General features: G+C 56.8%; 1 protein-coding gene across 2 annotated transcripts; it reads right to left on the reverse strand.

The window, feature by feature from the left end:
• Positions 1-818: 818 nt before the first annotated feature.
• LOC106888098 (dual specificity protein phosphatase 22-A-like) lies at positions 819-15,615 on the reverse strand. 2 transcript variants are annotated; one of them, XM_014942126.1, is made up of 7 exons: positions 15,573-15,615; positions 13,930-13,963; positions 13,144-13,226; positions 10,045-10,094; positions 6,164-6,238; positions 5,539-5,710; positions 819-1,038 (listed from the first exon to the last, which is right to left on the reverse strand). In XM_014942126.1, the coding sequence occupies exons 1-7, from the start codon at positions 15,591-15,593 to the stop codon at positions 832-834; spliced, it is 642 nt and encodes a 213-aa protein (XP_014797612.1). In that variant the 5' UTR covers positions 15,594-15,615; the 3' UTR covers positions 819-831. The 2 variants fall into 2 exon arrangements, with proteins under 2 accessions (XP_014797612.1, XP_014797611.1); XM_014942125.1 differs by lacking the exons at positions 6,164-6,238; positions 10,045-10,094; positions 13,144-13,226; positions 13,930-13,963; positions 15,573-15,615 and adding an exon at positions 2,361-2,432 and having other exon boundaries at positions 5,539-6,156.
• Between the last annotated feature and the right edge of the window lie 587 nt (positions 15,616-16,202).

The following is a 16,202-nucleotide window of genomic DNA, read 5'->3' on the forward strand; positions in this document are numbered from 1 at the left end:
TTCAGTATTAAAGAGGCTGTTGGAGAGGGACGGTGTTAAATTGGTCTGCGGGTCAACCGAGTCAAATCCAGCAACTGGCTGCTTTTGCAACCAAGGACATTCAGATGGGGGCGGCAGGGGAAACCCAAACCACTCTGGCCCCGGGGATGGAGGCGGTGGGGACAGGCAGCCTCCGGCACAGCTGGATTTCCCCCCTCCCTCGGCAGGGGGGTGAGTTAAGGCAAATGCCAGACAGACATCTGCCAAGGACAGGCTGGACCAGGAAAGTCCAAGCATGGTGGGGGACATCTCCAGCCCCTCTGCCCATCCTGTGGGGTGACAGCCAGGCTCGGCAGCACACTCACACCCCAGGACACATCCCTCCCTCCTCAGGGCCACCTCGCAGACTGTACTGGACTCCAGCTTCACTGCAAAGCAGAATACAAGGTGGCCTCTCCCCATCTTATCCCACCTTGGCTTTCCAAGGTCTGCGTTGGCATCCCCACACCCTGCCACAGGAGCATCTGGGTACCATGCTGCTGGAGAGAGGGACAGGGCTTGCTGCTGCCCTGGGTGATGGAAAAGTGGCCGTGATCCACTGGCTAATGGGGGAGTGGGACAGAGCAAGACACTATCATCAGTTAACTGGCTTGTCCAGAGGTATACACAGAGCTGGCAGCCAAGGGGAAGGTCTGTGAGTCCTGACTCCCTCACTCCAACCCTCAAGCCCATAGCCAAGGACGGCACTGGCTGCTTTCTGCCCTAGACATGAATCCCCACAGGCGTTTGGCAAAGGGAATACAGAGTTCTCCAAGCCCCAGGGCCAACGTCTGCCCGCGAGCAGCCAGCTGCTTATCTGTTCATCCATCTGCTTCCACCGGTGCCACCTGCCTGGGAGGGGAGCGGGTTGGTGGGAGCTGGAGAATGGAGCCAGGAGCAATCCCTGCTCCCCAGCTGCTGCTCCTTCTGCCTCTGCTCCTGCTGGGCCAGCAAGCACTCCAGCTCCTCCTGGTCCTTGAACGGGTTCCTGCCGTAGTCGCGGCGGATCCAGGTGCGGTACTGCCAGGACAAAGCCAAAAGAGGTTGTCAGGGTCACCGGGGAGGATGAGACACCCCCAACTTGAGGGCCAGGACGTACAACAGCGAGCAAGCGGATTGCAGTGGGCAATACCCACTGCATCCCAGCCACAGCCCCAGGTGATCTCCAGCCACAGCCAGCACACAGAAGGTCGTGCAGGAGCTCACACACCATGCGACATGACCACGTCGGACAGAAGATGCAATGTTTCTCCCCAACCCAGCGCTTTCCGCATCCCCAGCCCAGCGCAGACGGACCCGGGGAGCTGGCAGCATCCTCAGCTTCTCGTGCCGGCTGCAGCTGGGACGGCAGCTTTATTTACTCTCCGTTGCCAAGAAGCTGCTGCTGTTCCTTGTGTGCCCGCATTCTGGGAAGAAAAAGCTTCCCCACGCTTTCTCCCCGCCCTGGCAGCATGGGGACAGGCTGGACTCGATGCCACAAGCTGTACGGCTGTGTTGGTTCTTGCATTCTGAGGCAGGTTTGTTTGCAGAGCATCCTGCTTGATGCTGGGCAGTCTGGGGGGGTGTCCCTCATCCTGTCCCCACTCCACATCCCTACAGCAAAGGCTGCTCCGGTGGCCAGGGGCCAGCTGGCAGCGGGCTGAGGTCCGGAGGTGGCTGGCAAGTGAGAAGATGGTCCATAGAAATTCTTGCCCGTTCCTGCTGGGATGAGAAACGGCCAGAGGGGTCCAGATTGTAGCACTCGAGAGCATGGGCAGAAATGGGCAGCTCTGCCCGTGCCAGCTGCCCAGTGCTCGCCGGGAGCAGGAAGGCTTTGCCACCTTCCAAAGTCACTGGGAACCAGCCACCCCAGCAAGGAGGGCTTACTGGGATGAGAGGTAGGAGCATGCCCAGCAATAAGCAAACTCCTTACAAAAAAGGATGGAGGGCACGGAGTTGGGAGTGCAAAACCTGGGGGTGTAAAGGGTCCAGAAAGGGACCAAACATCAGAGCCCTGGCATGGGGTAGACTGGGATGGGCATGGGATGCAGCCAGGGGAAGCAGAGAGAGAGGGCAGGCAGCCCCCAGGAGCTGCCCAGCCTCTGCACCCCCAGGGCAAGATGCACCCCACGGCCAGAAGCCACCAAATTCATGGATGCAGGACAGCGGGACAGGCAGCTCAGCCCTGTCCTGCCGGGGCTGCCACACATGCGGGGACCATGAGCCACAAGAGAATAAAGTCTGAGAACGACCCTGGTGGCATCCCCCCTCCTGCAGCTGGGGAAAGTCAGCTTTGGCAGAGGGGATTTCCACCGGGAATGTCTGGATTCCCCAAATCCACTCCCTCGGACAGCAGGACTCACCACGGCTTCTGCGCACTTGCAGGAAGACCCTTGGTTCAGGGTGGACCCCAAAAGCCAAGCTTGATTTCCTTGCTAGAAAAGAAAAAACCACCCTGGAAAGTGAGTCTCAAAGAATTTGAGGCAGAATTTGGGACAAGCATCCCCTGCTCTTGGGGAGAACATCCCTCCAGCGCAAACCACCCGCAGGGATGAAGTTCCATGGGGGGACCAGCCTGGCCACCGAGGCTCGGCACCCACCAGCCAGCCTCGGAGCTGGGTCCCACCATCCAGCAGAGGAGGGAAGGAGCCTTCGGGAGGCTGGGGGAAGCACCCTGCTGCTGCTGCCAGGCGTTTCCTTTTAAAGCCAGAGCAAGAAGTGGTTACAGCCCGTTTCCTCCAGCGCTGACCACTAACCCACTGCCCTCCTCCTCTCTCCCGGGGCCCGGAGCACCCGTCCCATCTGGGATGGCACCAGGGGGGTAAGGCAGCCTGGCTGCGGTGTAGCAGCACCTCAGGGGGGGACCTTGGGGCAGCGGGGGGACAGGTCCATCACCTGAATGCCCATCTGTGCCACCTCTCACATCCGTGCTGTCTTCTCTGAGCTCTCTTACTTCCTTTTCTAACCTTACCCATCACCCTGCTGCTGCTCATGGTCGATTCCTTCCTTCTTTATCCCTCTAGCCCCGATAAACACCATTTGCCAGCTCGAAACCACAGCTGCACACTCGAGGAGAGCTTCCTGTAGCCGGGGGCTGGCTGCCCAGACCCGGAGAGCATCTTCCCCATTTCTGCATCCCAGGGTCCCGTCTGACCCCTCCTGCTCCGGATCGAGGAAACCGAGGCACCGAGGGATGCTCACCCACAGCCCTGGGAAGGAGGTCCCCAGGAGGTCTGACCTGTTCCTCGCAGATTTTAGCCAACAAGAAATGAGGCTTTTTATCCCGAGCAGCCCGTCCAGCCCTCATCCATGTCTGCTCCTGGGCACTGTATTTCCAAATTGCTGCCTGCTGGGATGACAGCTGGGCTAAATGGGGAAATTTAACCTCTTTTCTATCCTCAGCAAGAGCTGAAGCTCCCTTGCTACTGCATCCTGACTACACAGAGAACACCACCCCAAAGCCACAAAGGGGAACGAGGAGTGGCTTCCCACAGCCAAGGTACGCAAGCCAACTGCTGCTTGGCATGAAGGGTGCAGGATCTATGTGGCATCAGGTCCCACGGGCTCCTGGCCACATAGGAACATGGTGGCCACCACCCTGCAGGACCCCCAACCATCCACCTCGGCTGACCTGCCCGCAAGTCCCTTCTTATTGCAAAGGTGGAAGGTGAAGGGGTGAGCTGGGAGCAGCGCATGGCCGGTCAGGCTGGAGCATCCATCCTGGCTCTTCCCCTTCTTCAAATGCAGCTGCGGGTGAGTAATGCCGGAGCACTCCCCGCTCCAGCACCCAACCTTCGCCCCCGGGGCCAAGCTGACAGCAGTCCACCCACCAGGGCCACCCGGAGCTTCCTTCCCTGATGCAGCGACCGCAGGGAAAAGCAGGACGTTTCGAGGAAAAAGGCAGCTCTTGCTAAGACCCATGGCTCAGGAGTAAAAAAAAAATAAAAAACCACGTCCAAGCGCCTCCACCCTTGGCTCTGCCTTTGGTATTTTCAGGGAAATGCTTGCAAAGCCCCTGGCAGAACTTGTGGGGTGATGAAAAAACAGCATCTACGGGAAAGGGAAGAAAGTCCAGCATCTGCTGAGCCCAGCCTGGATTTTGGGGAGCAGGAGGATGGGGGGCACAGCTACCCCACCTCATGGTCTGGGCAGGGACACGGCCAGAGCGTGGGAAGCGTTGGGGAGAGCTGGCCTGGGCAGGGGAAGCCCCACAGGGAATCTCCAGCACCCCGGGTGTTTCATAACCCCTTGGACCATTTTCCACCCTCCTCCGTGGGTGTTTTTGCAAGCTGGTGATAACAGGGCAGGGTGGTGTCCTTCATGTGACAGCGCCTGCCCGCTCCCTCCGGCACCCAGGGAAGGAACTCAGCGGCAGGAAAGGGGCTGACATTTGGGCCAATGTCACATGCTGTCCCTCCCTCTCTTCTGGGAGGAGAGAAATCCCCTTGAGCTGCTCAGTGTGGCCAGAAGGACCACCGGGTCTCTGCCACCGTTTGCCATGGGACCACTGCACGTTAGTGGCTACAGAGGATGGGGGAGAGCTTCATCTCCAGGGATGGGACCAAGTCTAGGGGTGATGTGAGCTGCAAGATGTCTTGTGCATGCCGAGTTGTGGGTTACTTTTTCCTTGTAGAGGTCCAGCTGTGGTCCATGTGCCCTCCCAGGACAGTTTTGGATCCTGGTCCTTCACCATGGAGCCCAGGGCCGGGCAGAGGAGCAGAGTTTGGTGTGGGAGACTGGAGGTCATTCGGGCGGGAGCTGTGCTTTTCGATGCCTTTCCCTTTGCTTTTGAAGGCTTTCTGGGTCAAAAGTGCAGCTCTGATCTCTGCAACCAGTGCTCTCCCGAGTAAATGTGCCGCTGTCGCTCCCAGCTGCCAAAATCTGGCTCGGCTCAGCTACAACAACATCCCTCCCCTGCACAGGACAGGAACCCACCCAGCCAAGGCTTCTGCTCTCCTAAAACCTGCTGCTCCATATCATTTTGAGGGAGAAAAGAGGACAGTTTCTCCATCAACACTGGCTTCTCTTTGTCCTCTGCCTCTAAGAGCAGGGGACATGCTGTCAGAGGAAGCCCTGTCAGATCCGAGCACGCCCAAGCATCCCAAATCTGCTCGCAGGAGCCTTCCTCCCTCTCCTCTCCCCCTTTCCGCCTCCAGCTCCCGCTGCACTGCATTCCCGGGAACTGGCCCAGCGCCCTTCCTGGGGCTCCTGGGGGACTTGATGCTCATCTGTCCCTCCCACTGTGTCCTAACTGAACTCTCGAGAAAAGCACTGGGGTTTTAAAGAGCTTTTTTTAAGTGTGCCTGCATAATGTCTAGGCACTTCTTTTTTTTCTTTTCTTTTTTTTTTTTAAACAAAATTCTTTTCTTTTCTTTTTTGTTGTTGCATGCAAAACCCAAAATCCCCAGGTAATAAATAGCATGCCCAAAGGCCAGCTCGGGGCAAACAGCTGGTGCCTGCAGCGAGCTGCATGCAAAAGAGCCGTGCGTGTTTGCAAACCCTGCAGACACGTATATAAGGGGACGTCGGGGCGGGACGTACCTCCTGCAGCAAGGTCGCCTCATACTCCTGCAGCTGCTGCTGGAAGCCAAAGTTGGGGCTGACGTAGGACCGCACGGCCTTGGTGGCAGCCAGGCAGCCCTCCCAGCCCAGCTCGGTCACCGTCATGAGATAAGCCACCAGGATGGTGGTGCTGCGGGAGACCCCAGCCAGGCTGGCAGAGCGTGAAGGAGCAGCGTCAGGTAGAGGTATTCCCACCACAAAGCCTGATGTTGGCCCCGCAGAAAGGGACACATCTTCCCACAGGCACTCCTTCTCCCTGGGGTGCTGGCAGAGCTCCTCGGCCATGGGTTGGGTGGGGATAAGGAGCTGCATGGGCAGGGAGCCACTGCTGGTGGCTCCAGGCAGGTGGCTTCCCCCCGTGCCCTCCTCTAGCCCATCCCACCTCTTTGAATGCTCAGGTTTTCAACACACAGACCACCCATCTGCATGGGTATCAGCAGTGGAGACCTTCCTCTGTCACCCTCCCACTGTTCCTTGTCTTACCCTCTTCTTCCTCCCCACCACAAGTGACATTTGACGTTGAGGACACTTTTGGGGAGCCCATCCCCACCTCCCATGGGACCGATGTGAACCAAGGACGCGAGGAGGTGGCAGCAGGTCTCACCAGTGGACAAGGCAGCCTCCCCCACTGAGCCGGCATTCATGGATGAACTTGATGCACTCCTTAAAATGCTGCAGCCTGCAAGGAGAGAGGCAGGGAGGTGAGGATGGGAGGGCTACCTACCCCTGCAAGGCACCTGGCCACACCACCAGTTGGGTCCTCCACCAAGGACTTCCCACCCCCCTGGGACCAGCGGCACAGGGTGGGAGCAGCGATCCCTCCTCTGCCCAGTGAGGGCAGAGGGGCTGATCTTCATCTGCCAGGAAGGAAATGACCTGGGAGACTTCCCAGGAGATTTCCTGCTCCTAAGGAATCACGAACGAGGTGATGCCATCAGCCAAACCAGCTCAGGGAGGACCCCTGGGAGACAGTCTCTGGGCAAGGTGCTGCCTTGTGCCCAAGGGACATGCACATCCCCATGTCAGAGGTTGTCCTGAGCCATCAGCTTATCCATAAATTCCAAACGATGCCAAACACACCCAGTTTCCTCCAAGGGAAAAATTCCAGTGGGGGAGAAGGCAGGGAGAAGGTAGCTCCCGAGGCATTTTGCCTGCAGGTCCCAAAATGGTGCAAGACCCTTCCCCTCCTCACCCCAAAGCCCCATCCAGCTTAGCCTTGAGCAACTCCAGGGATAGAGCAACCACAGCTTCTCTGGAGAACCTGTTCCAGTGTCTCACCACCCTCACACTAGAGAATTTTTTTCCTAATATCTAATCTAAATCTACTCTCTTCCAGTTTGAAGCTGTAACCCCTCATCCCATCACTACATACCCTTGTAAAAAGTCCCTCTCCAGCTTTCTTCTAGGCCCCCTTCAATTACTAGAAGGCTGCTATAAGGTCTTCTTGGAGCTTTCTCTTCTCCAGACTGAAAAACCCCAACTCTCTCAGCCTGAGCAGCCTGAGCCTCAGCAGTTGTGTCCTCCACCAAGGACTTCCCACCACCCTGGGACCAGCGGCACAGGGTGGGAGCAGCGATCCCTCCTCCTCCCCGTGAGGGGAGAGGGGGCAAGGGACATGCACATCCCCATGTCAGAGGTTGTCCTGAGCCATCAGCTTATCCATAAATTCCAAACGATGCCAAACACACCCAGTTTCCTCCAAGGGAAAAATTCCAGTGGGGGAGAAGGCAGGGAGAAGGTAGCTCCCGAGGCATTTTGCCTGCAGGTCCCAAAATGGTGCAAGACCCTTCCCCTCCTCAACCCAAAGCCCCATCCAGCTTAGCCTTGAGCAACTCCAGGGATAGAGCAACCACAGCTTCTCTGGAGAACCTGTTCCAGTGTCTCACCACCCTCACACTAGAGAATTTTTTTCCTAATATCTAATCTAAATCTACTCTCTTCCAGTTTGAAGCTGTAACCCCTCATCCCATCACTACATACCCTTGTAAAAAGTCCCTCTCCAGCTTTCTTCTAGGCCCCCTTCAATTACTAGAAGGCTGCTATAAGGTCTTCTTGGAGCTTTCTCTTCTCCAGACTGAAAAACCCCAACTCTCTCAGCCTGAGCAGCCTGAGCCTTACCATATTTTGAAGGCATGGAGACCTAAAAAACAGGATAAAATAACTCTGTATGCGCTGGTGAGAGAGAGGTGTGTGTTCATGGGAGCACTATGCAGGCTCCAGTGGGACACCTCCTGCTCATCACTGCACAGGATGCTGGAAGCCACTGCCAATCCCTCCCAGAGATAGAGGGCATCTCCAAGAGTCCATGCCGAGCCAGGTATTCATTTTCTTGACACATATTTGCAATGAACACTTCCCATCCCTGCTAGCCTTCACAGTCACACCAAGCCTTGGGGTAGTTATGAGGGAGAAGATGCGATTTTGGGGAACTTAGGCTCCTGGCAGACTCCCTAACCACACACCCCCAGCTTTTCGGGGAGGAGAAGAAAAAGGTCCCTCTGGTGCAGCCCCACCAGAGCCACTGGTCAGGGAGTGCAGGAGCCGGCAGAGCCTCTGCCCCGGCGCCGGACTTCCTCTGCTTCCGCGTGATGGGGTGGGCGTCCGACTGCACAGCCTTCCTGATTTCTCAGAAGCCAAGGCATGAGCTCCCACAGAGTTATTCCCCCTGTGCCCTTCGCCGAGGGCTCCCTCCCAATGCATCCTCCCCCCAGAGCCCTCCGGGGCTCCCTGCAGAACCCTCTAACACCTCCCCCATCCCTCCTAGCCCAGCCGAGGGGATGCTCCTCACCCTGCCCTGGAAAGGGATCACAGGGGATGCTGGTCCTCACCCTTTCCTGGAAAGGGCAGGGCTCCTTCTAAGAAACCAGCCAAAGGCATATTTGAATACAAACAGCAGGGGGTTCTGCTGCCCAAGAAGGGGAGGAGAGATGAGGGAGTCTTTGAAGCTGTGGTCATACTGAAAATCCTGGAAGGAGTTATCAGTCCATCGCTCCTGGTGGGCTACAGACGTGCCTCCTCCTTGACCACCGTAGCAAACAGAAGATCACCTTTTGGGGTGGGTTTTCCCTTCTTGAAGCTTGTCTCGGGCAATTTTGCCTCATCCTACCTCCTTTGCAGAGCAGAAGCATCCCCCAGGGCCTGCACGTGTTGCCTACAGGGGTCCAGGCTCTCCTAGATCCCAGTCCTCCACTTCAGCCCCTAGGCTGGGGCCAGAAAGGATGCACCTTGCTTGCAAGGACACGATGCTTTTGCCTCCAACTCCCTCAGCATGCCTTGCTGCTAGCCTCCAGCCCACCCCATGCTCGCAGCATCACTCTCCCAACCCATCCTGGAGGGAGGCAGGTGAGCTCTTCAGCCACCCCATCCATCCTCACCCACTCCACGGGGGTTTTTCACCCAGGCAGTCAGCCAGAGGAAAGCTCTCCCCATGCTTTATCAGCCTTGAGGCGTGGGATCAGGACATGGGCCCTGGTAATGCTGAGAGCCACTGAGGTCCTTAGTCACAAGCATCAGCTCTGCCGGACACCAGGATTGTGAAATCCAAGGCATAAACTGACAAGCAGAAAATAGTTCCTTGAATAAGTCTTCCTTCCAGCAGCCAATCTTATCTTCTTTTTTCTCCCCGCTCCCCTCCCCCCTTTTTAATTTTTTTTTCTTCATTTCAGTAGACATGTCACAAACGCAAAGAAATGGGAGAAGAGGAAAAAATAACAACCAAAAAACCCAGTTCTTGCTGAGGCAGGGTTTTCTTGTAAAGCTTCTCTTTCCGCTCAGCGGGAGCATGAGCAAGCAGAATCACACCCCCGGGCACGGCTGCTCCCAAGGAAGCTGGAAAACCAGCACCTCCACCAATGGGCTTCACTCCAGTTACTGAGCACAAGGTTTCGATCCTTTTTTAGGGTTTGATTGGTGAGAAAAATCCCCCGGAGTCACCCATTTTCTGTTAGGGATGCCCAACGCAGCAACAGGGTGACGTGAACCCCCAGCACCAGCAGTGCCTGCACCCATCGCACCCCAGCACCACCTCCCATAAAAGCCTGGGGCTTCCTTGCAGCATCTCTCAACAGCTTCATCTCGAGAACATCGTTAAAAGACTTATAAGTATCTATGCTTCATATAGGGAAAAAAAAAAAACACCTTTGATTTTAATAAATACTCTATTTCTCTTTCCAATAAAATGTTTGGAAGACCAAGAAAAATCATTGTCTTTCTAATGCTCCGATTTTCAACTCTGCCCAGTAGAACAGTTCTGAAATTTGATGGAAAATGACATTTCCTGACTGCAAACACACACAGAAACAAATTTTGACCCCTACAACTGCTGTTTAGCACCTAAGAATGAACCGCAGCTTCTGTCAATTTCAGCAATGATACCAACGTTTTGCAGCATGAATGAACTGAACCTTCATTCATAATCTGAACTTTTATTGACCAACAACTACCAACACACGATGCTGGGAGGCAAAAGGATGGCAAAGGACTTACAGGTTTTGATTGGATGAATCCGAGGCCGAGATACAGAGATAGGTCATGCCCTGCAATACAAAGATGGTTGCGGTAGTAAGATACCTCCAAGAAACACAAAATCTCCCCTCTCTCTCTTTTCCCCTCTCCCCAGCTGACCCTTTGGTGATGGAAAAGACATAATTGGCTTTGGGGTGCTATCTCCCCACTTCCCAAGGGTAGGGAGAACCATGAAAGGTCGTATCCATCCCACCCTGGGCTACTTCTCCCCCATTTCAGCCTAGAGGAGAGGTCAGGCTGTGGGAACCTGCTACGATGCTAAGAACCACCCCCCAAAAACTGAGCCACCCCTTTCCCAGGGCCCCAACTCGTGAGCCCCATCAGGAAGACGTGTGCGAACACGCACTGATGAAGTCGCTCTCATCAATGAGTTATTTCCTCCCGGTCCTCTTAATACACAATAAATCATCCTGCCACATGTTGACGTAGGTCAGATTACTTTCCTTTCTTTAAAACATCGCTTCCTCGATCCTCCCTGTTCTGAGTTAAAATTAGATCCTTTTCATCTGAGGGTTTTTTTGTTTTTTTTTTAACTAACTTAGCGAAATGGGTGGAAATCCTGCCAGCCGGAGCTGAAACAGGCAAGCACCAGGGGTTGCCCCGTCTCCATCAGCTTGTGGCATCGCGGCCCAAAGGTCCTCCATGGGCTGATGAAGCCCAACCCCACGGGCCACCCTCGCTTCCCTCCAGCTGAGGGTAAATCATGAGGCTGGAAAAAGCCAATTATTTAAGGAGGGAAGGGGAAAAGTGGGACGGGCACAGGGATATTCCCGCACTGGAAAGACCCATGTTGCAAGGATGAGCACGGGTGGGCTTTCCCGTGCATCACCTCTCTGTCCCATCCATCATCCCCAGCCCTGTCTCACACTCATCCCCACCATCCTGCAGCTTCTCCAATGATGGGGACAAGGTGCCACAGCGCTGTACCACTTTCTGGCTCCTCGTGGCATTCCAGCCAGCTGCTCCCCACCTGGAGAAGCTGTGGAAGGAGCTGAGAGGGAAACAGAGCCTGTGGGATCCTCATCCACATCCCTGGCCACACTGTGGCTCCCTGGCACGCAGGGGATGGCAGGAGCAGGCAGGAGCTCGGCAGGTGGAATGGGACCATGGACCAGGCAGGGACATGGGGACCAGCAAGCAAACGCCAGCAGGTTTTGTGGGATGAGCCATGATGGGCTGCGGCTTCCCAAAACCTGGCTGTGACCCTCCATGCCTGGCTCCAGCCAAACCTCTCCATGGCGAGGAAAGGCTCGGCAGGTGGAATAGGACCATGGACCAGGCAGGGACACGGGGACCAGCAAGCAAGCACCAGCAGGTTTTGTGGGATGAGCCATGATGGGCTGCGGCTTCCCAAAACCTGGCTGTGACCCTCCATGTCTGGCTCCAGCCAAACCTCTCCATGGCGAGGAAAGCCACTGTGCTGGCAAAGCCACCGTGCCGACCAGCGGAGCAGCCAAAGTGACCTCCCTCCTCCCCAAATCCCAACCCACACCCCAATCCCAGATTAACTGCCGGGCTCCCAGCGGCTTCCCCTTCCCCGTGGGGCCGGGTGCCCCCCATCCCGCCTCAGGGAGCCGGGCCACGCATGGGACTGGTGCTGGGGTTTGCGGTTCCCAACCCAGGGCTGTGATTGACACATTGCTCAACCCACCATGCCTTTCCGGTTCCCCTTTCCACCAGCCCGGTGGCTTGCTCCGTGTTGTAAGATCACCGTGTGGTTTGCTACCCGTCTGGCCGTGCCCCGAGTCCCTCCAGCCCCAGCTGCTGCCCCCTTCTTCCAGCCACCAGCCGTTTCTCTGCACCCATTTTATGCACCCTCCTTCCTTCTCTCTCTCCCTTCTCCATGTTACCCAACGCTTTAATGGGGAAAAGGCTCCAGCTGGTGTTTTGCTGAGGCTCCCTGACCATGGTGGCCCCAAAGGATGAGGGGTCCAAGCAGTCCCCTTCGCTTTCTGCAGCATCCTGGGTTTTGGGAGCTGGCAGAGGGTCTGACACCAGGATGAACTGCGGTTGCATGGTCCTAGCACTCCCTGCATGGGACTATAGGTCCTGCTGCAGGCTCCAGTCAACCCACAGCTCCATACAGGCAGGATTTGTGCTCAAAAGACCCGGCCATCACCTCCGGCGTCACCCCACCGGGCAGCTCCCTCCTGCCTCAGTTTCCCCACCCACAGCCCGAGGGGGCCGTAGCGCTCCGGGGTCCTCCAGGGGTGAGGGGACTGGGCAGGCAAAGCCAAGCTGGCCCGGGACCCACTGTCCTGGAGGCGGTGGGTTGCTCTGGGTGCCGCTGTGCCCCCCCGCCCCCGTTCCCGTCGGGGCTGGAGGCGGCCCCGGTGCCGCCATCCGTGGGGCGCCGCCGCCCTCTCGCGGTTCTTCCCGCGGCAGCACCGGGAGCCCCACCGGGTCCTGGCCCCACACCTTCACCCTGAAAACCACCCAGAGGGTGGCCGTGACCCCCCAAAATATCCCACTCTCCCCCCTCCCCTCCAAAAGCCAGCGCTGAGCCTCTTCGGGTGCAGCTCAGCATCGCATGGGGCAAACGGAGCAAACCTTGCTTCGCCCCTCTCTGCTCCCACATCAGGAGAATAGGGTGTCCCACCTGCACCTTCCCAGCCCCTGACCCTCGGGTTTGTCCCCCCAGACCCTCCCCCTGCCGGGGTGCTCACCTCCAGCACCGGCTTGGCCCTGTTGTGGACAGAGAGGATGTGCGTCACCCCGTTCCTCAGCAGCTTTTCCCGGTCCTCAGAGTCTGGAGGAAGAGGCAGCACGTCAGTCACCTGCCCTCTGGGGAGATCTGCCGGGCCAAGCACCCACCGGCAGCCCGTATCCATCACCCCCAGTCCCTTGACCCCCCCACACCAGCCCTTCCCGCTGCCTCTCGCCCCACATGACCCAAAAAGGGAGATCAGGCATCGCGACACAACCCCCTCAAAGCAAAACTTTGGATGCACTGAGTATTCAGCAGGCTCTTACAGGAGAATAGGGTGTCCCACCTGCACCTTCCCAGCCCCTGACCCTCGGGTTTGTCCCCCCAGACCCTCCCCCTGCCGGGGTGCTCACCTCCAGCACCGGCTTGGCCCTGTTGTGGACAGAGAGGATGTGCGTCACCCCGTTCCTCAGCAGCTTTTCCCGGTCCTCAGAGTCTGGAGGAAGAGGCAGCACGTCAGTCACCTGCCCTCTGGGGAGATCTGCCGGGCCAAGCACCCACCGGCAGCCCGTATCCATCACCCCCAGTCCCTTGACCCCCCCACACCAGCCCTTCCCGCTGCCTCTCGCCCCACATGACCCAAAAAGGGAGACCAGGCATCGCAACGCAACCCCCTCAAAGCAAAACCTTGGATGCACTGAGTATTCAGCAGGCTCTTAAAACCACTCCCAGCATCAGAAAGGATACTGCTAATTTGGAAAAGGCTGTTGTGTCCTCGCTGTTGGGTGAAACCCAAGCTTTGACCTCCTCCCCACAGCCCCAGCAAGAAAGCCAGGCATTGGCCCACTGTAAATATTGTCTCAGCAAACACAGGGAGGTTGCCAGCCATGCCATGGCTTCCCTGGTGACCGCAGCTCCCTCCGGATCTCCCTTTCCTGGGCTAGAGCTGCAAAGGGCCACTTGCAAATGGGATGGGGCTTTTGGATTTCTGGAAGATGCTGAGGTCCCCAGCGGGGAGCAGGCACAGGGAGCACCCAAAGAGAGGGGCTCCTCCAGCCCTGCTGGTTGCCCAGGGAGCAGGGAAAGGCACTCACCGCGGACGTTCCCGGTCCCCAGCAGGGAGCAGGCACAGGGAGAGCCCAAGGAGAGGGGCTCCTCCAGCCCTGCTGGTTGCCCAGGGAGCAGGGAAAGGCACTCACCGCGGACGTTCCCCAGGTAGAGGCCTTGGACAATCTAGAAGGTGACAAAAAGGAGAGATATTTCAGATGGCACCAGGCACAACGTGCACCCACTGTGGCAGGAGGATCAATCTGCGTGTGTGGTACCAGCAGGACCAGGGCATCTGGCTCCACACTCCCCAAGCAATGATAAACCAAGTATCTCATCAATGAATCACCTTCATTAACAAACAGCAAAGGCTGAGCCCACTCAAACCACCAGCCCAAACCCCTCCAGGAGCGCAGAACTCAGGAAAACTCAGCACATAAGCAGAAGGGGCTTGCATGTCATCCTATTGCTACCGAAAAGGCTGGGGGCTGGATTCCCCAAACATCTCAGCCCACCCCAGCCTCCTCCTTCGAGATGGGGGACCTCACCCCACCTCCGTGGCTCCCGGAGGCAGGCCAGCCCCGCTGCAGCTCGGTTTTATTTTGCTATTCTATAGCAACCACCTCTTGCAAATAGTTTCAAAGGTTGTCTCTGCCAGCTGGGGAGAGACTGGCAAAGGCACAGGCTATTTATAGTATTTTTCTGGCCAGGATGTTGCAGTAAATGACATCAAGTGTGCAAATTTGGTCTCCAACTCGCTGTTGCAGGGTTATGAAGGAGAAAAGGGGGCAGCTCAGAGCATTTATGGGGTGTAAGAGCCTGACGGAGTGGTTTCCAAGGGGCACAGAAAGGAGGAGCTGGTTCCCAGTTGCACTCAAGCTGGCAGAAGACACCTGCTTTGAGAGGCTGTAGGAAGGGTTTTCAACAGCTCTGGGTGACATCCAGCCCACCTCTACCGTACAGCTGAACCCCAGCCCGCTCCTGGGGTGCAAACACCTGGATTCAGTGAACATCTTTGCCCAACACAAGCTGTTACTGCTGGAAGGGGGATGCTGAGTCCTGCCTCTCATCAAGTCAAAGCCAGATCCCACAACACAAATCTGCCTGCACCAACCCAGCCCCTGGCAAAGGCAGCCCAGGCTCCCCAAGGGGGCTTGGTGGTACCAGAAAGGCTGTAAAAGCCACTTTGCAGGTCGGGCTGCATCCACAGGAGGTGAAACCCCGGTGTTAAATCTCACCAGAGCCGCTCAGAGAGAGTGTGCCCTGATCTGGTCTCTCCGCTGCTGTCCCAGAGTCTAATTTTAAACTGGATAAGGCACATACCAAGCGGTTATTTAAGGATACAAACAGAACTCAGTCCCCTCTGCCAGCCCCGGAGTTCAGCTGATCAACAAGCAGCAGTAAAACCCCACTTCTCCCCTCGCAGCGCGTGGCTGCCAGGCACAGACACATCCCGAGGGGTGGCAAGGGGAGGAAATGTCCCTGCAGGGACCCCTGTCAGCCCCGAGGATGCTAATGCCACAGCCTCAGCGCCCAAGGGACCAGCCTCTAAAGCCAGCTGTCACTTTTCTAACACCCGTAGGCACTTAGCTCGTCACCTCGGATATAAATCCGGGGATCACTGTTTGCTTTCTTAATTCCCTTTCTTAAGTGCTTGAAGTTTCAAAGGGGAAAGAGAAAGGGAAGATGCAAACGGTTGTATTTAGGGCATCGTGGCAATCTGGGAACAAGCATCCCCCTGGCCTGCAGGAGAAAGGAGGACATGCTGGCCACCACACCACCATCATCCCGGTACCTTGCTCATTCCACTCCCCATGGTTTTTCTCTCAGGGTCAGGAATCAGGTGGTTCTTAAGCGCTTGAAGTTTCAAAGGGGAAAAAAGAAAGGGAAGATGCAAACGGTTGTATTTAGGGCATCGTGGCAATCTGGGAACAAGCATCCCCCTGGCCTGCAGGAGAAAGGAGGACATGCTGGCCACCACACCACCATCATCCCGGTACCTTGCTCATTCCACTCCCCATGGTTTTTCTCTCAGGGTCAGGAATCAGGTGGCTTCTCAGTATCCAAGGCTCTCTCCCCAGGGTTAGGAATCAGGTGGCTTCTCAGTATCCAAGGCTGTCTGCAAATAAAAAACCCCCAAATCCCAGATAGGTCACGAGATCTGCTCCCCGTCCAACAGCACATCCCTCTGCCAAGGGCAGGAGGAAGGAAGAACGCGTGCCAGAGCCCTGGCAAACTCAGCTCACTTACCAGCAGCAGGGTGTTCCGGCAGGTCTCTGTTGCTGGGTGAAGGGGACAGAGGAGAGTGGCACCAGCCAGGAGGAGAGTGGCTGGTGCCGGGCAGGGGGAGGATGAAATAAGGATCTGGGGCTGTGGCGAGGCTCAGGTTTCTCTCCCAGCCTCCCTGGGGCTTGTGCAGCCTTTT

The sequence above is a fragment of the Calidris pugnax genome, unplaced genomic scaffold (genome assembly GCF_001431845.1).
Source record: "Calidris pugnax isolate Ruff unplaced genomic scaffold, ASM143184v1 scaffold28, whole genome shotgun sequence".
Classification (NCBI taxonomy): domain Eukaryota; kingdom Metazoa; phylum Chordata; class Aves; order Charadriiformes; family Scolopacidae; genus Calidris; species Calidris pugnax.